At 39.2% G+C, this 23,544-nt stretch overlaps 3 protein-coding genes across 5 annotated transcripts; 1 reads left to right on the top strand and 2 right to left on the bottom strand.

Annotated features, from left to right (window-relative positions):
* Positions 1 to 7,461: 7,461 nt before the first annotated feature.
* Positions 7,462 to 9,828, bottom strand: LOC126608590 (piriformospora indica-insensitive protein 2-like). The gene is made up of 2 exons (XM_050276541.1): positions 9,179 to 9,828; positions 7,462 to 8,833 (listed from the first exon to the last, which is right to left on the bottom strand). Exons 1-2 carry the CDS (start codon positions 9,386 to 9,388, stop codon positions 7,607 to 7,609), a joined length of 1,437 nt encoding a protein of 478 aa, XP_050132498.1. The 5' UTR covers positions 9,389 to 9,828; the 3' UTR covers positions 7,462 to 7,606.
* Positions 9,829 to 12,253: 2,425 nt separating this feature from the next.
* Positions 12,254 to 18,311, bottom strand: LOC126608586 (nuclear matrix constituent protein 1-like). 2 transcript variants are annotated; one of them, XM_050276530.1, is made up of 8 exons: positions 17,905 to 18,306; positions 17,559 to 17,768; positions 17,223 to 17,476; positions 16,787 to 17,057; positions 16,609 to 16,692; positions 14,048 to 16,155; positions 12,803 to 13,007; positions 12,254 to 12,694 (listed from the first exon to the last, which is right to left on the bottom strand). In XM_050276530.1, exons 1-8 carry the CDS (start codon positions 18,202 to 18,204, stop codon positions 12,473 to 12,475), a joined length of 3,654 nt encoding a protein of 1,217 aa, XP_050132487.1. In that variant the 5' UTR covers positions 18,205 to 18,306; the 3' UTR covers positions 12,254 to 12,472. The 2 variants fall into 2 exon arrangements, with proteins under 2 accessions (XP_050132487.1, XP_050132488.1); XM_050276531.1 differs by lacking the exon at positions 12,254 to 12,694 and having other exon boundaries at positions 12,803 to 13,002; positions 17,905 to 18,311.
* A 412-nt stretch (positions 18,312 to 18,723) lies between these two features.
* On the top strand, positions 18,724 to 23,119 carry LOC126608588 (protein decapping 5-like). 2 transcript variants are annotated; one of them, XM_050276538.1, is made up of 8 exons: positions 18,724 to 19,057; positions 19,962 to 20,062; positions 20,350 to 20,421; positions 20,512 to 21,477; positions 21,966 to 22,061; positions 22,182 to 22,373; positions 22,483 to 22,590; positions 22,686 to 23,119. In XM_050276538.1, the coding sequence occupies exons 1-8, from the start codon at positions 18,910 to 18,912 to the stop codon at positions 22,875 to 22,877; spliced, it is 1,875 nt and encodes a 624-aa protein (XP_050132495.1). In that variant the 5' UTR covers positions 18,724 to 18,909; the 3' UTR covers positions 22,878 to 23,119. The 2 variants fall into 2 exon arrangements, with proteins under 2 accessions (XP_050132495.1, XP_050132496.1); XM_050276539.1 differs by having other exon boundaries at positions 18,725 to 19,057; positions 22,182 to 22,361.
* The last annotated feature ends 425 nt before the right edge of the window (positions 23,120 to 23,544 follow it).

Raw genomic sequence — 23,544 nt, 5'->3', positions numbered from 1 at the left:
TTGCAATCACACTACAAGGTCTTTCTGATGATTATGAGTCTTTCATCGACTCGATTATGCTCCGCATCTCGTCCACCTCTTTGGATGAACTCTATGGATTGTTGATTAACAAGGAGCTCTTTATAAATCGCAAAAAGAAGTCTGTTATTTCTGAACCATTTCAGGCTTATGCAGCTCACTCTTCTCAGCCTCCTCTTCTTCCTACACCATAGGGCTATTCTCCACATCCTTCTCGGGGCACTCACTATCGTGGCAAAAGTTATTTCCGGGGCAACAACAACAACTTTCGTGGACATAATGCTCGTGGTAATTATCGGGGCAATTACAGAGGTAACTCTCATAATTTCAATCGTAATTTTGGAGGCAATTCCAGAGGTAACACCAATGGTTCCAAATCTCCTTGTCAAATCTGCCATTCTTCTGAACATGAAGCTATTGACTGTTTTGAAAGAATGAATCATGCCTACTCTGGTAAAGTCCCTCCTGCAAAACTGGCAGCTATGTGTGCTCAAACCAACTACAAACCTTCTGCTCCTACTTGGCTCATGGACTCAGGAGCTACATCGCATATCACTAATGATGTTTCTGCTCTTTAATCTCCAGTGCCATACAATGGTCAAGACAAGGTCTATATAGGTGATGGTCAAGGTATGCCAATTCATCATATTGGTACTACCACTCTTCGAACTCCTCTTGCTAATTTTCGTTTAAATAATGTTCTTCATGTCCCTGCAATGAAGCATAATCTTCTATCTGCTTATCAATTCCTAAGAGATAATCACTGCAAATTAACCCTTGATTTTGATGGATCTAAAATCAAGGATCGTATTTCGGGGAGGATGCTTTTTCGGGGCCTAGTTAGACATGGCTTCTATCCTTTTCAAGGCTCACCAACTGCTTTCACCTCTCCTTCTGCACTTGTTAGTACAAAAGCTTCTTTACAATTTTGGCACAACCGGCTCAGTCATCCATCATCTGTTATCTTCAGAAAGACTTTGAATAATAGTTCTATTGCTTATAGTGGTAAAAAGTTCACTTCGTTCTTTTGTTCAGATTGCGCAATTGGCAAGAATCACAAACTGCCATTTACTACCAGTGTTAGTACTGTGTCTGTTGCTTTAGACCTTATGCATTGTGATGTCTGGGGACCTACCCCTACATCTTCTGTTAGTGGCTATCGTTACTATGTCTTGTTTGTTGATGAGTTTACAAAGTATAGCTGGTTCTTTCCATTGAAGTTGAAATCTGAAGTGTATTACATCTTTGTTCATTTCAAAAGCTATGTAGAAAACTTACTTGGAAATAAAATCAAAGTTCTCAGAACTGATTCGGGGGGTGAATTCACTAGTACTACTTTCAAGTCTTTTCTGCTACATCATGGTATTATGCATCAGTTTTCTTGTCCTCACACACCAGAACAAAATGGTTGTGTCGAACGGAAACATCGACATCTCACAGAAACTGCTCGAATTCTGCTCACTGCATCAAAGGTTCCTCATAAATTCTGGGTTGAAGCATTTTCTACTTCCTTATATTTGATCAATCGGCTTCCGATCTCTGGTCTTGCAATTTCTCCATGGGAACTGTTATTTCACAAGCCTCCTGACTACTTCAGGCTTAAAGTGTTTGGCTGCAGCTGTTATCCATAGCTTAAACCATATACTACCTCAAAGTTGGATGGTAAAAGTGTTCAATGTGTTTTTCTGGGTTATAGCTTGCAGCACAAAGGCTACAGATGCCTTGATCCTCTTACCTCCAAAGTCTACATCTCAAGACATGTTTTGTTCCATAAAACTCACTTCCCTTTTCATGCTTTTACATCTTCTCCTACGGCATCATCACAGCAATCCACCTCTTATCTTCTTACTTTTACCCTTCATTTTTCAATATCTTGTCCCACACCACCCTTCCTCTCTCAGTCACCTCTTTCCCATTCCCCTAGTGCTTCCAGTCCTGTTACCGTACCACAACCCCAAACCACTATTTCATCCAGTCCAACTTCCTTATCTCCTTCTATTTCTCCTTCACCATTACCCCAACCCCTTCTCCCTGCCAACACTCATTGTATGACCACCCGATCCAAAGCCGGCATTTTTAAACCTAAAGCCTTGGCAGCCACCAAACATCCTCTTGACACTTCACAATTTGTTCCTACTACTTACCTTTAAGCCTCCAAACATGCTCATTGGAACAAAGCCATGGCAGAGGAATTTCAAGCACTGCAATCCACCTGAACTTGGTCACTTGTTCCTTCTTCTCCTACTCAAAATCTGGTTGGTTGTAAATGGGTTTTCCGCGTTAAAAGGAAACCTGATGGCACTGTGGATCGGTACAAAGGCCGTTTAGTCGCCAAAGGGTTTCATCAACAAGAAGAGATTGACTTTACAAAAACATTCAGTCCAGTTGCAAAGCCTGTTACTATTCAGATTCTTTTGACTTTAGCGGTACAGTTTGATTGGTTTTTAAACCAATTGGATATTAGTAATGCATTTTTGCATGGCACACTCAAAGATGAGGTCTTTATGCAACAACCTCCGGGATTTATTGATCCATCTAAAGCTTCTTATGTTTGCAAGCTTCACAAATCCCTTTATGGCCTCAAGCAAGCCCCACGGGCATGGTATGACAAGCTTTTCCAGACCTTGGTTTCTCTTGGTTTCACCAACTCTACTTCTGATTGTTCTCTGTTTGTTCACTATCAACCAGCTCTTGTTATTGTTCTGGTCTATGTTGACGATATCATCGTGACTGGCCCCAATGCCCAACTCTGTCAAGCTTTTATTCATAAGCTCAGTCAACTATTTCCAGTAACAGATCTAGGCCCTTTACACTATTTCCTGGGTTTGGAAGTTCATCGCAGTTCAGCAGGAATTTTTCTTTCTCAACATAAGTATGCTGCTGATCTTCTGCTCAAAACAAAAATGCATGACAGCAACCCGTGTGCTACACCTCTTGGTACTCAAAAATTGGATCATAGTGGTACCCTTCTTTCAAATCCACACGAATATCGATCTATTGTTGGGGCATTGCAATACTTAACTTGGACTCGGCCCGATCTCTCTTTTGCCGTGAATCAACTATGTCAGTTTTTACATTGTCCAACAAAAACCCATTTTCAGGCTGTTAAACGAGTTCTCCGATTTCTCAAAGGTACTGTTACTGACGGATTTTGGTTCAAGAAAAGTTCCTTGCATGTCACTGCCTTCTCGGATGCTAATTGGGCAGGCTGTGTATTTGATAGGCATTCCACCAATGGCTACTGTGTTTATATTGGTAGCAATCTTATTAGCTGGAGTGCAAAGAAGCAACACACTGTTGCTCGTTCCTCCACCGAAGCCGAATATCGATCTTTGGCTCACATATCTGCTGAAATTACTTGGATCTGCAAAATTTTCAACGACATTGCTTTCCCTCTGTCTAAAGTTTCAGTGCTATGGTGTGAAAATATCTCTACCATCTTTCTCACATCTAATCCAATCTTTCATGCTCGCACCAAACACGTGGAAATTGATTATCACTACATTCGGGAACTTGTCTTAGCTTCTCTTCTCTTTGTTCGCTTTGTACCCAGTCACAACCAAATTGCAGATATTCACACAAAATCATTGTCCAAAGCTCAGTTTCAGCTTCTTAAATCCAAGCTTTCACTTGGTGTTCCTCCGTTAAGCTTGAGGGGGTCTAAAGAGCCACATCCTCAGTCAACTCAACAGTGCCAACTAGGATCCAAGTCCTCAGTACAGTCAGCAATTACTTAGTGTATAAGTTTGGTATTACTTTAGTATTGTAACTAATCTTAGTTTAATGTTAATTAGTTACAATAGTTAATATCTAAGCTTTATTTAACTCACTGGTATAAATACCATCATGTAAATCATATCTGAAGTTAATGAGAAATATCTTTCTAAATACCAAATTAGGTTTGCTTTTTTGTTTCCCATAGAAGTTTAATTTCTCACTAAAACTTGTAAAAAAAAAAAAATTAAAAAAAAAAAACCACAGCTACCTACTACTGTATATTTTGGGGGGTTTCACTTTTTCTAATATGGAAAATCATTAGTCACAAATCAATTAGAAATATGGTGGCAAGTAGCCAGAGTATATTTGCCATTTCGTTTATGGTATTAACGTTGCCAGTCAATTACTAGCTACAGACCAGTACCACCAGTACTTACACACATCATGATCATATGAGTTTATGAAGGGACTTTGTTTGGCTTTCTTTCCTTCCTTTTTTCTATCCTTTAGAAAAGGTACTTTGAGGTTTGGATTAATGCGATTCTCCGCACTAAAACAAGAAAACAAATGCATATGGGAAGTGCGGTCCTTTAGAACTTTATTTTGATGACCATCGACTAAAAACAAGAGTCATTATTAACACTTCAAAAAAAGAGATCGTGCAACTTAAGTATGCAGAAATATAAGAAATAATATGCTCATCATAGGAGCAGAGAAAAGCTTTAATTTTGAAGTTTTAATAAAAGCTCTCAGCTCAATATAGAAACTTCTACAATATATTTCACATATCGTACATGTAGTAGCGTTCAAACCCTAACCAATTATAATAAGTTAAAACGACGTTAGCTACTTGTTTGGAAGCCTCTTGTTAATTCGAGACTAAACCCTACTGTCCTGTTGCGTAATGGTGGTCTAAATCAGTGTTCCAAGATAGTTATGCTGCAGAAAGGAGCATTTTCAGCTGGCCTGGTGGTGGTTTGTGGCGGAAAGATGACAATAACAGTCGTGTTAATCTTCATGTGTGAATCACGGGTTTGTATTGCCGTTTAGAATGAGACGACTCACAATGTCACATCTCCCAACTTTTGCTAATAATTTACATCAGCCTCAAATTTGGACGTGGCATTTCGGCGGCAGCTCACAACAAACTAAATGGATTAAGTTGGGCTGAATGCATGGTGAAGCCCAACAAGGCCCAACAGAAAAGCGTCATAAAATATGGAATCTTTTTGTCTTCCCCAGTAGTGCACGGTTGACAGTATAATTTTCCAGTTCTGCATCAAACAGAGTTTCAGTACTTCAGAGATCGACCAAAACCCTAAACCCTATACTCTTAACACTAAATCCTAAACCCTAAATTCTGTTATATTTATTATAAGACATATCTAACAAAATTAAGGAATTCCAGATCACCGTCACGTTCCTAAGAATCGTTACACGAATAAAAAAACAAGAGCGTAAAGAAAGATTCGATTGCATCTAGTCCAGCTAGATTACCTATGTACCTTGTGTCAGTGCACAATGATCAAACAACTGTAATTATTAGTAGCCTCCTAATTCTAGGGCAAAATGATACTCTAAAGGCTAAACTAAGAGAGAATGAGATTAATGAAAGTGCAGAGAGATTTTCCTCTCATCTGCAAGTTAAGAGAATTATTTATGTTGATGTGTAAAGACGAAAATGACTTACCAGTCTAATAATACAATATTACAATATTATATGCAACATTGTCTTCTTATGCTATTGTATTATTGAATCAAAACACTACTATGTGATTAGACATGCAAAAGTCAACAATATACAATGCATTGTTCTACCAAAACACGAAACCATTGCATGACTAGCAACTGCCAATTAGTCACCACATTATCCAAGTTAAGGTGGAAAGTGTGGCTCCTTTAATAATATTTAATATTTCCAATCTGGAAACATAGCCTTTTATGGGACTTGTATGATGATAAGGAATCAAAACTTTATGGAAAGCCACATCAATAGGCTTTAATAACACCGACGTGTTACCTAATCACACTCACATTTCCTAATATTTTGTCTCTTCGGTTGAATGAATCAAATAAAATACAATGAAAATAGTGTCGGAGAAAATAACGAGAGCGTAAAAATCGCCACCATGTAATCTTTTGTAATTAGTATACTTTGGCTAACATGACATGTTAACTGAACCATATGAACTCTTGTATATAAATGATGATCTTGTTTAACAAAAATCCATTCAATTATTGCGGCAAAAGCATCAGAAAAGCATTACGTAGTAGCATTAGGGCAAACAGAAGAAAGAGTAATTAAAGAAAGCAAGGGTTCCACCATAACATCAATTGGTTTTATGGTGGAACTCCAACTTTCTTCATGGTATTAGAGCATATTGGCCCACGTGTGAAGCCCAACGGCTACACGTGCTCCACGTCACTTCGCTTGTGTTGTTCACGTGTTAGGCTTGAAAATTCGCCATGCGTGAGTGAACATGTGAGAATGTGAGGACAAAGTCCCACATCGGTGAGGGACCAAACCTGCAAGGGCTTATAAGAGGTTGGGTTACTCTCCATATTGTGAAGAAAGTTGAGGTTTCACTATAAAACCAATTGAAAATATGGAGAGTAGCCTAACCTCTTATAAGCACATTCAAAGTTTATCATTTCTTAGATGTGAGATTGATACTTTCAACTGTGATAACAACGTTTGAAACAACAAGATTCTTACCTATCAAAGGTTGTATATGCTCGCAAATGGGAGAGATTCTTAGCTACTAGAAGTTGTATAAGCTCACAAACGAGAGATAAACTAAAGGGTGTATACAATGACTTGGAATCATGCAAACCATATCTTTTCCCAAACGGAATATTCAGAACCCAATCAATCAAACCCAAGAAAATTAAAGAAACTGACATAGGTCCTAGGACACAGCATTTACCTTCAATTGGATCTGGAATTGTATTTATGGATCCAACCTAATCATCCTTCATACCAGTCTTCTTTAAAACACGAGCTCCACCTAAGCACTTCTGTGGACAGTGCTTCCACAACCTACAAAAGTCTACCAATTGCCACCAAAGTAAAAAGCCATGCAGGAAGCTACCAAGCAATAGTGACCCAAATTTCACTTTCAATGTATTAAAGCCAAGCCATTACTTGCACCTTTTTTTGAAGGGAAAAAAGCAATAAAAGGATCGCACTCTTACCCAAATTCCATTGAAGTCACTTCCCACCGCTGGCAAAAATTCCCAGCATTTATAGTTAGTTGGGGTTGCTCTGTTTAGCAAGAAACCCAAATGAATTTTGCTAGCTGTATATTGGTTTGCAAAGCAACTGCCCAATCCTATGTTCTTATTTTCTATGGTACCATTATTATCCATGTCACATGTGCAGTAGAGTTGCGTTCCACTTCGTATGTAAAAGATGATCACAATTCGGTTTGGATTAGTTTCACCACCAAATCTACTAACTATTAAGCGAAACGGTTGGTTTGGTCTAAAAACACACATTTTTATGTTAAACGCAAGTCAAACCCGTCATAGTGGTTTGATTCAATTGGTTTAGTGTCCATCCCCAAGTTTGGCCGATTTTTTTACCAAATTTACTAACAGTTAAGCAATGCGATTTGCTTTGTTCCAAGATTAAACATTTCAATGTTAAAAGCGAACCATACCACTTAGAGTGGTCTGATTCGGTCAACTTTGTGTCCACCCCTAAATTTGATTGATTGAGAAAAGGAAAGGGAAAGCATATATATTGAGTTCATTCATGTTAAGAGGCAAAAGAAAGCATAACAAAGTAAGCAATAACATTCTAAGTTACAATTGCTTCTAACTAGAGAAGTTATGTTGTAAAGCTCTAAAAAGAAGGGATCTTTAGGGATCAAGTCAATAACAGAAACATCAGTAATTGCAGAAATCCACTAAGCCACCAGAACCCATCAATGCCAATGCTTGAGATTCCCAAAGAAGTAGTGTAATGTGAATTCTGATTCAAAATCTCATCACCCAACTCTGTTTTTGAATTGGGTTTTTCAACCAAAGCGACCTCCTCCTCCCCCTGCTGACATGGCCTCACCCCGAATGGGACATGGCCTGCTGGCACCATTCCACTGACGTAACAGAGATTAGGGTTGTTCCAAGCCCCAAAACGACTCCCCATTTTGTGATAAAACGACTCAGAGAATTTAAGCTCCCCTGTGAGGTTGTTGCCATGGAGGTAGAGTGCACTGAGGCAGGGCAAAGTTGCAATCTTTGGCAAGAGGTTGCCTGTGAGCTTGTTGTCACTCAGACCCAAAAATCTCAATTTTTTTAGGTTTGAAATTGAATCTGGAATCTCACCAATTAGACCTAATCCAGAGAGGTCTAAAATTACCAATTTCTCCATGTTTTGCCACTCTAGGGTTTTGATGTCTCCACCAATTGGGTTTTTGGACAAGACCAACACTTCCAAGGAATGCATTTCTTCAAGTGATTTGGTCAACCCACCTGAGAAATTGTTGCTCCTGAGGTCCAATAAAGTCAACATCTTTAGATTACCAAACCCCAATGGTAGCTGCCCTTCCAGTTGATTGCTGCTCAAGTCAAGCTTCAAGAGTGAAGTCAAGCTTCCAATGGTGATTGGCAAAGGCCCGGATAGTGAGTTCCTACTTAAATCAAGGATTAACAGCTGATTCAATCCACCAAACCCATCAGGGATTTGGCCCGTAAACCAGTTGCCGGCTAGAACTAGCCGTTTCAATCGGACCAATTCACCGATATTTGTTGGTAGTCCACCACTTAATCCATTCTCTACTAGCACTAATGATTGGAGCTTTCTAAGGCTGCCAAAGGTTGTAGGAATTTGTCCAGTGAGGCCCGGATTCGATCGAAACTCTAGTGATTCTAAGCTGCCAGCAAGGTTCCACCAGTTCTCTGAGGGGATTGGAACTGGATGTTTGTGGGGTGAGAGGAAGCAATTGAAAATGGATAGGGATTTTAGGTGCTTCAAATCAAACAGTTGTGGTCTAAATTTTGCACTTGGGGAACAATTTAGGGAGTTGTCAAGAATAGGTCCAATATTCATGGTGGTCACATACCAAACCCCATCATACAAATCACAAGACACCCCCTGCAGTAGAAATTGAAAAACTCATATCAAACACTAGAAAGGTTACAACTTATGACCTATTACGAACACGCAAAATGTTAACTGACTGAACCCTAACATAAAAAATACACATCGATTTCAAATGAAAAACCCGTGTCATTTAAGTGACTCAGATTCACCCGTTAAATTTCTCGAAACTCTAGTGATTCTAAGCTGCCAGCAAAGCCTTAAATGCAACATTGGCATTTAACCTCTTGGCGAGTACAAGTAAAAACCAAAAAGGAATATATAGTTGGTAACTTTGGATTGAAGCAATGTTGCAGAGAGACAGTACAGAGAGTGGTGGGGGTAAAAAAAAAAAAGTACCTGTATAGGAGTCCACCCACAAGGATCCGGATAGAGGTCTGAACCATTCCACCATTTACCCACAAAGCCTTGTACTGCAGAGTACAGAGCTTCCTGCTCAGTTTTCTCCATCGGAGCTACACCTTCATCTGCTTCCTCATAACTCCAAACACCCACAGAGAACTGAAAGATTACCAAAATCACAAGACTGATAGGAGCAAAAGCCTTCATGGATTTTAAGTAAAAGTCAATAAAAATGGGTAAATCCAAAGGGGAATTTGATTAGGACAGAGTTATAAAAAAAGGAATTGAGAGATGGGAGTTTATGGGAAGAAGAAAACCATGAGACACTGACCCAAAAGAGAAATGGATTTAGGAAGCAGAAACTACAATCATGGATGTGATATTCATGAGAAATATCGACATGGGCCCCTTGTATATATATCTATATATATGTTTATATGAGGAAAATCACGAGTGGTTTGGGGCCCAAGCAGAATTTGAGAAAGATCCAAAGGTGTTTGAAGGAAAAAGGGAAGAAGAGAAGAGGAAAAATACAGAAGCGGAAGCAAGAAAGCTGAGGTCTCTGGTCTACTTGTTATGCTTATGGAAAAGCTAAGAAAGTATATAGAGCAGAGAGAGAGAGAGAGAGAGAGAGAGAGAGGATCAAAAGCACAGTTCTCGAAGAGCAACAAAGTAATAACGACTATCATTAAGATCAGAATAGAGTAGCAACTGTAAGGACTAGAAGGTGAAAGCGAAAGGATTCGGCGCTGCTTTCAATCTCGTGATAGTCTTATCAAACTTTTAATTTATTGTTATTGATTATCGTTATCTGTTAATTCGAACGATATTTTAATCTGATGTAAATAAAATTACGAAAAATCGGGTTTAAACTTGAGTTTAGAGAGAAAACACTAGTTTAGTCAGCTAGACGCATTTTTAAGTCTACTTTAATAACTTAGTTATACGATCAATTCTACACTAATTTTGCTTATGCGGTTAAGACGCTCGTCTCATTGCACTCAAATTCAAAGTTATGTCTTAAGTCAAAATGAAAGTTAGTTGCTGTTGTATCATCATTATGTTCAGTAAAAATGGTTACTTTAGCCAGTTAAAAGGGTGTGGTAGTTGGAGGTGGGTTGTTAAGATTGTGAGATTAGTTCTGCTAAAGGGATAAGGATTTCTAGGGTTTTGCAGGATTTGGGGTAGAGGGAATAGGGGACCATATGTCCATGCAAAAACAGAGAGAGAGAGAGAGAGAGAGAGAGAGAAGTGGGGGTGCATGCAAGTACATGCAAGACAAACAGACGTGTTTTTATCTCTCAATGCTGCCTTCTTCTCTAGGTTGGGGCTTTTCTGCTTTTGGGGTTTTAAGTGCTTTCTGAAACACGGAGAGGAACACGACAAAAACTGCATTGAATCTCCAAAAGAAAAAAAAGACTGTGTGGCTCCAGATGGGTTTGAGAAATACGCTTCAAGTTCATACTGTTATGGTGTATCTTGGAATTGAACCATAGTTACCAAATACCAATTGTTCCGCCTATTCCTTTCTTCATGACCAAGAGCAATAAAACAACATCCTTCCTTTGTTTGAAAGATGTAATTATACACAAAATATGAGAAAAACGAAACTGTAATAAAATTTCAAACTAAACAAACATTGTCACGCTTATTAACTTTCTAGCACAGCAGTTGATAATTGATTTAAAATACCGTCAATGCTCAGTATTTTCCATACCAAAATATAAATTAATTTGACTTTCCTTCATGGAATTATACGAAATCAATTTGTATGGACATTTTTGTGTTTTTAGGGATTTTTATTGTGAGTTTTGTTAAAAGTTCACTCTCTAGTATAATGGAGATTAATGGTTGAGCGACGTCTTTACATTGAGCGAGGGCTAGAAGTGTATTTTTAGCAAGGAAAAGCACTCATGTCTAAGTTGATAGAAAGCTGGATTCTCTTTCGAATAGGCCCTAACTCCAAAACTTATGAGGATCTAATTGTATCAAATCTCAATAGTTGAAATGATCACTTTTCATATTTTTACCTATTTTGATAACATTATAATGAGACACTTGTGGGATAAAACTCGTCATAGACATTTGGAGTTTGTATTGTTGCATGTTTTGTGAATCCTGAATGATAATAGTATTATTAACTTTTGATGTATGTTTTGTCTAACAAAAAAAAAAAAGGAATATTTTACATGAATTTTTTTTTTTTGTGAAAATTTTATAAATTCGCCACTGTATACAATTACAGTGACATCTCATGTTTAAAATTGTTCTCGTACTACTAAACATATACCTAGCAACATAACCGAATTTGGACAATTCCTAGCTCACCATTCTCATTTGCCTAAAAAAAGAAAAGCATAGTAGTGTTTTAAGATTCATAGCCGACTTTATTTAATAGAAAAAAGCTTGATTATTGTTGTTAATTGCTTATGACCTTAATTTTTGTGGACAGGATTAAGGCCATCATTGAATCTATAGTCTAATAATTAAGTAGGGAAGATAATAAAAGACAGGACAAAGAGTAATGGTCCAATCCAACCTTCCAAGATGTTCTCTCTCTCTCTCTCTCTCTCTCTCTCTCTCTCTCTCTCTCTCTAAGAAGGTTGGGAAAAAAGTTATGTCCACAGGATGAAGGAAAGAAAGGTTAAGAAGCAGAAGCAGCTGTGGAAAAATCAAACAAATAAAAGCACTTTTGGAGTTTTTGATGGGGAGGACGGAGGAAGAGGACCACAGTGTCTCAGTGGAGGCTGGGGACATGGGGAGGGAGAGAGATGGAGGGCTATCAGAAGGCATAGCCCCAGCTCTACTTAATTGTTTTCTGGGCAGGCCTAGTACAATAGGATGATAAGTCCTTTTCTACATAAGCTTCTGTAGCTAGCTGTGAACACTTTAAAGATCGGTTGAAAGATATGGGTCTTAAGTTTGCAGTTTCATGTTTTCGATAATCTCATTGAGTTATGACTCCATAGTTGTGGCTTCGATGCTACTTAGCACTCATAATTAAAAGTGTTTTAACCGCTAGATTTGATTTCCACAACCATTAAAACTTTTAGTTTTAATCTAAACCATTCATTTTCCGCAGCATTTAATGCTATGTATCATTTAATCTCAAATTTAAGAAAATTCCAAGAGTGCTTCAATATATGACAATCTAAAAAGACTAAAAGAGTGACGAAATCGCCATTTCGACATTAGAGTTACAAAATGAGAACGAAAAACAGCTAAGAAATCACACTGAAGCTAGCCATTACAACGTTTACAAGATGGTAATGAGAGAGTGGGTGTTCGCCATCACGTTGTCAAGAAAGTCCAGATCTTCTTTCCTATTGACTTCTCGCCCGGACGCTCTTCAACGTCCTCGTCATCGTAATCATCGTCGCTCTCGCCATTTGTATTGTTTCCGCCACCAGATTCCGGTGTACCATTTTCTTCTGCACTCAACTCTGTATTTTCAACTGATTTTGCTGCATCAGCTTCGGCATTGTCATCAACGGTTTCTTTTGGTGTTCTAAACTGCAGTACATGAAACACAGGTTACCAGACCTTATCCACATAGTTTTAGACGTTTCGGCTAAAACCGTCACAAATTACAAAACACCGAAAAGGTAAGAGGGACATTACCCTCACAACCCGCTCCTGTGAGAATTCCACACTTTTCAATGTGGTGACCTGCATCAACTGTGTAGTCCGCCCATTCTCACCAGCCGTCCCCAACGACGATACAGAAACAGATTCAGGAATTGGTTCTACACCACCACCTCCAGTTTCTTCCTTATTTCTCTTCTTCAGGTCAGCCGTGGCTGGTGCTGCTGTGACTGATCCTGTACTGATCAACGTTCATAGACCAATTTAAAAAAAAAAAAAAAAAAAAAACCCAAACATTTCCTCACATGGTAGAGCATAGAAAATCACCTCTTGCAAGATCACTTAATTTGGACAGTTTATGACAGATGAGGTCATATGTAAAACCGTAAAAATTCACGTCTTCCAATACAGACACTTCGTTAATTCAATTATTAACTACATAAGTTTATCCTTGTTTATCATTTAATCTTCCTTTATTTGTTTTTCTATGTTTACATTTTCCCAAACCATCACAAAAAATCAAATTATTCTCCATATCAGTAACAATTTAGCAACAAGTAACTTAATAAGCAATTTCTCTTTTTAGACAGAACATACCGAATGCTTTAATTGATCAAGGAGCAATATTTCAGAATAACGGTCAGTAAAAGTGTCACTCCAGGACTAATCCGAAGCTGGTTAGGAAATTATTTGTTTGGCACCTACTGGAGACTATGGAATAGATTATTCTGGGTTCTTACAAACATTCTATTTCATGCATTGACTGAAAGGAAATGGACAAATTAAGTGCTCAGTTAATATTCCCTTGCAAGAACAGAAATGGGTCAAAGAATCGTTCTTCTCAGCCCAAAAAGGAAAAAGGATCAAATGGACTACAGTGATAAGATTGAGCTCAAGTTTGACATTCAAATCCGTACTTGGTGTATGCATCAGAATATCACTAATCTCAAAACTAAAATTGATAAGGGAAAAAAGGAGCCCAACAATTTTATATAAACATAACTACTGAAAGCAAAAAGATACACCCAGAGTTCAACCAGAAATTAATAAACAATCCAAAATTAATACTGTATTGAAATCCAATTGTTGATTGGAGACAAATGCAACAATGCATGAAGAATAACAGACCGACAAGAAGTCTATATAGATAGACAACCTTGACCCAAGTTGGCCCTAATATTATGTATCACGCCATAGAAACTGCAAACATTAATTTGTTATTTACTTCCATATTAGCTTCCACTGTGCCATAAAAATTCATAGACACATTAAGCAACTTACGTCTTGCGATGTCTGAGATTATATCGCTGCTCTCCAGGTGTTTGCACGGAGGAAGCAATGGGTTGTCGCCTCTTCCTGCGCCCACCAGCTGTTGCGACACTGCCAGAACATCCTTCGCTGTCACAATTATCTTGCTCACTTTCAGTAATCCTAGAGGTCTGAGCATGCATTCGTTTCCTCCCAATGCTACTATTAGCTTTCTCAGCAAAACTGGAATCACCCCGACTTGCTTCATGATTGTAACTACTATCATTAGGCAGCATACTTACATTTGATGGTTCTTCTGGAGTATCTCCTAGAAATTTCTTTGCCTCTTCAACTGTTGCCTTCACGGTGCGTGTCCTAGACAGTCTGGACTTGCGTCCCCTAGCCGGTTTTTGCCGACCACTCTTCAGCTCGGATTGCTCAGAATCATCAGGAACATCTTTCACCTTACTGTCAATGAAGCTATGATCATCAATTGATGGAGCACACCCATCATCCACTTCCTTGGTGGTGTTATCAGATGGTAGTGGTTGAGCACTAGAGTCATTAGGCATCCTAAAGGATGCCCCAGCTTCATCTTCATGACCGATGTGCCCTCTTGCTCCCTCATTGATAAGCATATTAGACTCGTTTCTTTTCTCTTCAGTATTAACTTGAATAGTTGATACTGGGGGCAACTCTGAAGACCCTGCATCAGTAATATGCTCCAGTTTTTTAATTGGAGATACTTTAGAAACAATTGACTTGCATTTGCGCAGCAAAGATGTTCCCCATCCTGATTCTGTGTATTCCAATTCAGGAACACCTGAATCAGCTGGAGAGTTCTTTAAAAAATCAACATTGACCCTCGGCAGAGAAACAGCCTCAACTTGGAACACTGCCGATACCTGGAGATCAGAAAGTACAAATTCCCTTGTCATTTCTCCACAGTCCTTGCAACTTTTCAGCTTCTCAACACAAGAAAGGAAGTGTCGTCTTTCCTCAATAAGTTGTTCCCGCTGCTGCTTGATCCCCTTGCTAAGGATATCAAGCTGACCAATGTCTTTGCGCATTTCAAGTTGGATAACTTCTTGCTGCTTCTTGTTCAGAGCAAGTTCTTCCCTTTCCCTTTCCATTCTATGCCTTTCAGATCTTAATTCTTCCATTTGCTCATTAGTGACTCCCTTCAAGTAATTAATATTAGAATGTTCTCTATCCTTCTCCTCCTCAAATGCTCTCTCCATTTCCTGCAGGCCTTTCTTCATTTCCTGCTCCCTATTCTGCATATCAGCCTCAAGATCTCTATTCCGTGACTCAAAATCTTGAACCATTTGACTATGCTCGAATTGGGCCTTTTCAGCTAAGGCTAACTGCTCATTTCTCATCTTAGACACAAATGATTCTTTCTCAAGCTTGAGACTGTCCTGCTCGCTCTGTATGTAATCTTGCATTGCATGTTTCTCTTTTTTCAGCCTTTCTTCCTCCATGCCCTGTAATTTTTCTAAATTTTCTTTCTCTTCAACAATTTTCTCAAGATCTCTGCTAATTTCAGCTTTTCTCTCATCCAATTCCTCCCACTCTTCCTCAAACTTTTCCCTCTGCTGCTTCAAATCTTCAGTTTCCTTCAAAAGCAACTCATTTTGAAGTCTATAAGTCCTTAATTCCTGCTGCAATTCCGACAGCAAACGGAGGTGCTCTGACCTCTCTTCCTGAGTAATTACCTGCTTCTCTCTCTCTTCACGAATCTGGAGCTCCAGTTGAAGGTTTTCATCCTTTATCTTCTGAATTTCATCTCTAAGATTCTGAAGACACTCTATATCAGCAAGTAATTGTTGCTTTTCCACCTCTAACATTTTCTCATTAGCTTTGATGGCTTTCTCGTTCTCCTTCAAAGTTTTCAGCTTTGTTTCAAGTTCATTATTTTTCTCATTCAACCTCTCTGATTTCTCATGCAGTGCTTGTTTCCTCTTCGACAACTTTTCTTCCCTGTGGCTGATTTCCAATTCCTTCTGTTCCACCCCATCAACCTTGCTCCTAAGTTCCTTGTTCAGAGTCTCCCTCCTTTCTTCCATTTCCAACTCAAACTCCTGCATTTCCGTATTGAGAATAGCTCTGTGCTTGTCAAGCACCTCTTGAATCTCCACCTGAACAGACCATATCAGACTTCTAGACAAGTTGTATGAATATAAAACATTCGAGCCTTATTAAACAGAAAATTGCACCACATGAATTTTTGCAATCCATCTTCTTTTTGTACTTTTAGTTTGAGATTAAAAACAAAAGATATGCATCCGCTCTTATTTTGTTCCTCACCTTTCCTTTATTATATAATCTGTTAATGCTTCGAATACCAACACCTTCGAGAAACATGATTTCTAATTTTCAGTTAGCCAACATTTACATTGGCTTACATCCAATACATTTTACAAAAATGTACTCCTTCAGAAAAAAACACAAATGTACCCCTTTGGAAAACAGAAATATAACCCAAACACCAATTTACCCATTTAGAAAACACAAATATAACATTTTAGAAAACAGAGAATACAATTTTATGTGTCATAAGTTACATAGCTTAAATATCAGTTGGGACTCACATTTTCTTGCAAACTTAGTTTTTGCTCAAATTCCTGTAAATCTTTCTCCTTCAACTCTAAGACGTTCCTCACAGAATTAGCTTCCTGCAACCAAATTGACATCAGTCAAATGGACAAAAGTGCAATTATACTTTTCTAGAAAAATAACAAAATAAACTAATCTACACTAGTCACGCACCTTTTCCTTTGATACTAAGTCATCTAGCCGTTTATTCACATCAGCTTCCATTTCTTTCAACATAGTGTTCAAAGCTTCAATCTTCCTTTGTGCTTCTTCAATGTCCTTCTCTCTTTGCTTCATAATCATATCATTTTGATTTGACTTTTCCTCCTTCTCATTTAAAGTTCTCCGAAGCTTGCATAACCTCTCTTCCCCTTCTTCTAACTTCCTCTCCCATTCTTTCAATTCTTCCCTTTGTTTGTAAAAAGTTGTCTTGTGAGCCTCTTGCCTAATAAGATTAAGAACAAGTCAGATTTAATTTAAAAGTCGAATGATCCAAAAACAGAGTACATCATAAATGACAAGATGTCAATTCAGCAAAGAACGGAGGAGCTATATATATATATGGAGAATGCATATCCTAAATGCAAGTGTCATGGTTGTAAAAGCATACTCCGCACTTAAGGAAAATTGCTCTCTTCGAAGCACACTTTCGCGGGCCTCCACCTCTTGCAATCTCATGTCCAACTCTGAACTCTTTCTGTTGACCTCACCGAGCTTGGCATAAGCAGCACACAACTTTGCATCTGTCTCCAAAGACTTTTCTTCAATTCCCACAACGAATGAACTTGCATCAGCCATCTTTGCTTCGCCCTCGCGCCTTATTTGGGCATGCTCCTCGTGCATTTCAAGCAAAGCCTTTTCGAGCTGCAGTAACAAAAATTATTTTACAAAATTGACAAAGCAAAATTTAATTACACAAATTCACAAACAACAAAAGGCAGTATACCTGAGCTACACACTGCTTCTCAGCGAACAAGACTCTCCGTAAATTCTCCTCCCGTTTCTCAACCTCAGATACCGCAATCAAGTGCGCAGACTTTTCACGGTTACGAATCTCTTGGGTTTCAACCAAAGCTTCGGTCAATTCTTCGTGCTTCGAAGCCCACTCTTTCTTCTCAATCAGAAGAAGCCCCATATTATACTGGTAACTAAAAAGCTGCCCAACAACAAATACTTCAGAATTTATTCAGAAAGTTTAAATATTTGTTCTGTAATCGATAACAATTCTCTTAATCATTTTTGATAAACCCAAAAAATAACAATGTTAATATAATCAAAATCTAGTGGCTGACCTCTGTTTGAAGCTTAGAGACCTTCTCGGCGAGAGCTTGGCGGTCCTTGCGGTCCATGGCCGCCTCATCAAGTAACCCGGCTTCCTTGAACGCCCTCCAATCGTCCATATCACCGCTATCAAATCCCACAGTCGTATAAGGTCCGCTCTCACTCAGCGAGCCCAATGGCGGAGGCGGACCGTCCACAAGTACCACCGCTTTACCCTTCTCAGTATTCCTAGGGTTCGAAACAACGCCGCCGCCGCTCCTCGGCGTCAGCGACAGAGCCGCCGTCGACGCCTTCCTCTGCGGCGTGAACATCGTACGCCACTACGAAACCCAAACTCCGTATTACTAATAATCGAGTTACAGTGGGCTGCACTTGCAATACAAGAAATTGAATTGGGTGAATTCTTGAAAACCCTAATTGGGAATGTCCGTACCAACATGTTGTCAATTGGTGGGCCCACGGCAAAGGTAATGTACAATTATGCATACCAAACGGTGAAGAACATTTGTTTACCAAAAAAACCAGAGAAGAGCATTTTTAGGCAAAATGACGAAATTACCACATCATTGTCACAGACTTTATTCTCCTTTGCCAAACTACCATGGGCATAACCGTCATTTCATTGTCGAGACGATTCTCAACCCCGCAGGTCTCAAAACCCACTGCCAATTCGTCGTTTACTAGACTCAGTACCCATTGGACCGACTTCTCCTCAGATTCCGACGAAAAAGACCGATAAGTCACAATCACCACGTGTCGCATTCTCATTGGCCAACCTGTCATTATCGTCAAAGCGAAAAATCACAGGGGTTAAAATAGGCAGACAGATCTCTCCCTCTCCCCCACGAATCCCTCTCTCCCACGAACAGAGAGACAACCAGATAATCTCAAAAGCCACCCCCAAAACCAAAACCCTACTCTCTCTCTCTCTCTTTCTCTCTCTCTCTCTCTCTCTCTCTCTCTCCCCTTTTTCTTCCTCCTCCTCCCTCTCGCGCTAGGGTTTCGAAATCGGAGCCATGGCTACGGAGACTGCTGCGAGATCGAGCTCGGCGGCGGATTCGTACATAGGGAGCTTGATTAGTTTGACTTCCAAGAGTGAGATCAGATACGAAGGCGTTCTCTATAACATCAACACCGAGGAGTCCAGTATTGGACTCAGAAACGGTACCGTTTAACTCCCCTGAGTTTAATTTTTATTTTTCGTTCTCTGGGTTCCGTTTAGGTCTTGTTACCTAGGTCTAATTTGATTTGTTAGTTTATTCCTAGTTAATTCGTCGAGATTGGCATTTTCTAGGGTTTAATTATTATTGATTTCCGATTTTTTGAATTTTCGGCAACTGTGAATTTGCTATTAAAACTGACTGTCAGTGGCTCAATGTGCATCTTTGTATTCTATTGCAAAATTTTGTGGCTCCTGTGAAAATGTAGGCCTTTGTGATTCTAAATAGTTTATCTTTTCTATGTTGGTTTTTGTTTTTGTGAAATTGTTCCGTTTTGCTTTGATTGAATCATTCATTTTTCTGTATGTACCATTTGATTAAATTGAATTGATTTATTAGTTTATTACTAGTTCTGTCGTCTAGATTGGCATTTTGGTTTAATTATTCTTGATTTCGATTCCAGATTTTTGAAATTTTACTCAATTGTGAATTGGGAAACATGCATGTGTGCTTGGGTATGTAAAGTATAAGATTCAGGAACTAGCGTGTTCTTTGAATTGAGTTAGAAAGTACGATATTGTTATGAATTGGTGTGGCTCAATACACTTCTATGTATATATTGCATAACTCCTTGAGCTTTGGGGTGTAAAAAAAGTACAATCTTTGATTCTAAATGGTTTATCTGTTCTGTATTTATAGAAGGGTTTCATGGTTTTCTTCATAAAATTGTTTCACTTTGATTTTTTTGTTTTTTTTTTTTTTTTTTGAAAAAGCATTGCTTCACAGGGTTATGGAATACTTGTATGAATTGTTTGTCTCATGGATCATAATATATCATTAAGTGTTATTGTTGAAATATGGGTACATGAATTGATGTTAATTTGTTACTTTTTACATGGCACTGGCAGTACGATCTTTTGGAACAGAAGGAAGGAAAAAGGATGGACCACAAATCCCACCGGGAGACAAAGTCTATGAGTATATTTTATTTCGCGGGAGTGATATCAAGGTTGGTACTGAGATGCCTGAGATTGTAGGACTGCACAACGAGTGTTCTATATTTATATCTGATAGTTTACAAAAATAAACCCCAAAATCTCTTGACTTTATGAGTTTAAATTACTCAGCAATGATAGTTTTCTTCAATTGTAGCAGAGTTTAGTTGTTTAGTAATAGTAAAGATAGATTCTGTAATGTGGTGACCAGTTTTGAACTATGTAGCCTGGATTCACTACTGGTTATATTTTCATGTAATTTTCCAGACCCTAAGTCTTCCATTATTATTTTTGTTTCCAGGATTTACAGGTTAAGTCTTCTCCACCTGTTCAGCCTACACCACCTATAAACAATGATCCAGCTATTATCCAGGTAAGAGAAGGAATTTTAACTTTTGCATCTAGCTAACCTCTACTAATTTATTATCTCTCTCTCTCTGTAACTCTCTTTCCTCTCTTGCAGTCTCATTTTTCCCGCCCAGCTCCTTCAACATCGAGCTTGCCTGCTCCAGCTAGTGGATCTTTGACGGATATTAATTCCCATGCTCCACAGATGGGACTCCCTGGTCCAAACTTCCAAGGTAGTTTGCCATTATATCAACCCGGAGGCAATTTAGCATCATGGGGGGCTCCTCCTCCTCCTCCAAGTGCAAATGGTGGCGCACTTATGCCAATGTATTGGCAAGGATACTATGGCCCTCCAAATGGGCTACCACATTTACACCAGCAGTCATTGCTTCGACCTCCACCTGGGCTGTCAATGCCTTCTTCACTGCAGCAGCCACTGCAGTACCCCAATTTTAATCCCTCCCTACCCACAGGAGCTTCAAACTTGCCCTCAAACTTGCCTGAAGTTCCAGCGCCTTTGCTTCCTGCTGCTAGTGTTAGTTCCTCTAGTTTGACTGCTACTTCTTTATCCCTGTCAACATTGCCAACAAATCTGCCACCAGTGCCTTCAACAACACTATCTCTTGAAACTCTGCCAAGCTCAATGCCTAACAAGGCACCTAGTTCTGGCCCCTCTGCACCTTCTGCAACCATGCTTGGTGCAAGCTTGCCAGCACTTTCTTCTCTGGCTAATTCAAGCCCAGATATAAGTACTGTTGTGCCACCAATCTCAAACAAACCTCATGCAATTTCTGGTCCCACCTTGCCTTATCCAAGCGTAACTCAGACTACTTCTTCTGTTGCTGGGACATCTAATTCTTTGCGCTCGGAAACACTAGTGCCTTCTTTGGTAACCCCAGGCCAGCTGTTGCAGTTTGGATCTACAGTCCCTTCATCTCAATCTTTGCAAACACCTCACAAGGATGTGGAGGTTGTTCAAGTTTCACCACCAACCTCATCAGAAACATCGGTCCCAGTTTCCGCAGAACCGCAGCCACCAATACTGCCACTACCTCAACAACCTGCGCGGGCTGGTCAAAAGGTTGTTTTGTCATACATGCATGTGTTACACGTGCACACACACACACAAATGCTTGCATGCTCCTGGACTATTCTGTTTTATTGTGATTTATGCTTGTATGTCTGTTCATATGGGGGTGGGTGCACCAAAAAAAAAAAAAAAAGATTGTTATTCAATGGGGCGATTTTCGATTCGTCAACAGGCTTGTTAGATGTTGCTATTAATCAGGATTAGATGGTGTTGGTTACCACTCCCAATGAGAATCTGAATTGTGGGCCAGCCTCTTTGTTTGAGTTTCTTTTTGTTACATTTTTTTTGTTTGATTCAGTTTTTTAAATCACTGAATGGTTAGAGATTTTTAGCTTGATGGTTTCTCTTATTCCTACCAACTCAGTTTTGTCTAGTGGTCAGGGTTTAGGACTAAAGTTCCTGTTTTGAATTTTATTATGTGTTCTCTAGTCCGGTTGGAAGGAGTTCTGACATGGGCTTCTCCCTCTTTACGTAAATAGGAATATGTGCGTTCTCAGCCAAATGGAGCTCCATACCAAAATCAAAATCGCCAGGGTTATACTTATAGAGGGCGTGAAAGAGGACAAGGAACTGGGGTAAGGAAGCTCTTTTCCCCCACGAATTAAATTTACTCCTACGAATTAATTTGTTGCAATATTATTTTTCTCAGCATCACTGACACTGACAGTGCCAAATAATTAACATTTGGTGTGCAGAGTTCACGTCCCATAACAAAATTCACTGAAGAATTTGATTTCACGGCAATGAATGAGAAGTTCAACAAGGATGAGGTTTGGGGTCATCTTGGTAAGAGTAACAAACCTCACAAAGAGGGTGATGGAAATGACACTGACGAAGATGATATTGAAGATGAAGACGAGGCTGAGTTATCGAAGGTTGAGATCAAGATGGCATTGGCTATCTTGTTTATCATTGTAGCTAGATGAGTTCTACTATTAGTAATAATCTTATTACTTCTATCACCTGATTTTGTTTAATTTTGTTTTTGTGCCACAGCCCGTCTACAATAAGGATGATTTCTTTGATACCATCTCGTGCAACTCTATGAGTCATGACCAGAATGGAAGGACTAGATACTCTGAGCAAATAAAGATAGATACGGAGGTAGTGTCCTTTTTGTTTTTGCCATCTTAGTTTTGGGAAGTTTTATTTATTTATTTATTTATTTTAATAATGCGGATGCTTGTATATGGGTGCAGACTTTCGGCACTTTTTCAAGGTATCGGGGTGGAAGAGGCGGCCGTGGTCCTGGGCGTGGTGGTCGTGGTCGTGGTGGCTACTATGGAAGGGGTTATGGAAGTGGTAGTGGCTATGGAGGTGGTGGCGGCGGCGGCTATGTCCCAAGGGGCCGTGGCAGGGCCATGCCCGCTCGTGCTAACTATGAGAGTTAATATTGGTAAAATCCAAAGCCTCGTCTGCCTTTCAGAACAGCAAACAGATATAGGGCTATGCTAGTGTTGTGTTTTTTCCCCTCTTCATTTCTGCTTGTCCAGAAAATAAATAGAAGTAAATGCCTTTTTCAGTATCGAATTTGACCGTCGGTCTGTATGTGTTTCTTCCCTGACTTTTAACATTCCTTTTTATTGACACCTGATCAAGAAGCAGAGTTTAGTGAAAGAAACTTTCTGTTTAATTTCTCCTTGATGGATTCACGGCGCCCGTTGGCATTCGGGTTTTAGAACTGACCGCCTTACCGGCATTCTTTCTGACTGAAGTCGTGATAATTTTTGCCATGGGGATGTCGATGGCCAGCGAATATCGTTGTGGTTATGGTTATGGTTATGGTTAAAGTCGTATTCCGACCAAAAATATTTCCGAATCTAAACAACGAATTAGTAAGACGCATCTTGCATTGTACGTAAGAAATTGTTTCTCTTTATCTGTAAATAACAATGCGACAAATACACAAATGTAATTTGTTAAATTCACAAAAACACAACTTGCAACTGTGTGATTTTGCTCTGTGTTTTCATTTTTGTGTCTCGTCAAGTTGGTCATAAAACTATTAATTTGACATCGTTAACTTGGTTGATATGGAACTGCCAGCCTTCTCAAAAC

Source organism: Malus sylvestris, chromosome 16 (genome assembly GCF_916048215.2).
Source record: "Malus sylvestris chromosome 16, drMalSylv7.2, whole genome shotgun sequence".
Taxonomy (NCBI): Eukaryota; Viridiplantae; Streptophyta; class Magnoliopsida; order Rosales; family Rosaceae; genus Malus; species Malus sylvestris.
This window is presented reverse-complemented; position numbering and strand designations above follow the sequence as displayed.

Coding starts and splice junctions, on each gene's coding strand:
- LOC126608588 (XM_050276538.1), top strand. CDS start 18,910: ATGGCTACGGAGACTGCTGCGAGATCGAGCTCGGCGGCGGATTCGTAC. Junction 19,058..19,961: donor CAGTATTGGACTCAGAAACG/GTACCGTTTAAC, acceptor TGGCACTGGCAG/TACGATCTTTTGGAACAGAA. Junction 20,063..20,349: donor TTCGCGGGAGTGATATCAAG/GTTGGTACTGAG, acceptor TTTTGTTTCCAG/GATTTACAGGTTAAGTCTTC.
- LOC126608590 (XM_050276541.1), bottom strand. CDS start 9,388: ATGAAGGCTTTTGCTCCTATCAGTCTTGTGATTTTGGTAATCTTTCAG. Junction 8,834..9,178: donor GTGGGTGGACTCCTATACAG/GTACTTTTTTTT, acceptor TTTCTACTGCAG/GGGGTGTCTTGTGATTTGTA.
- LOC126608586 (XM_050276530.1), bottom strand. CDS start 18,204: ATGTTCACGCCGCAGAGGAAGGCGTCGACGGCGGCTCTGTCGCTGACG. Junction 13,008..14,047: donor AATCTCAGACATCGCAAGAC/GTAAGTTGCTTA, acceptor AACGTTGATCAG/TACAGGATCAGTCACAGCAG. Junction 12,695..12,802: donor CACAGGAGCGGGTTGTGAGG/GTAATGTCCCTC, acceptor CATGTACTGCAG/TTTAGAACACCAAAAGAAAC.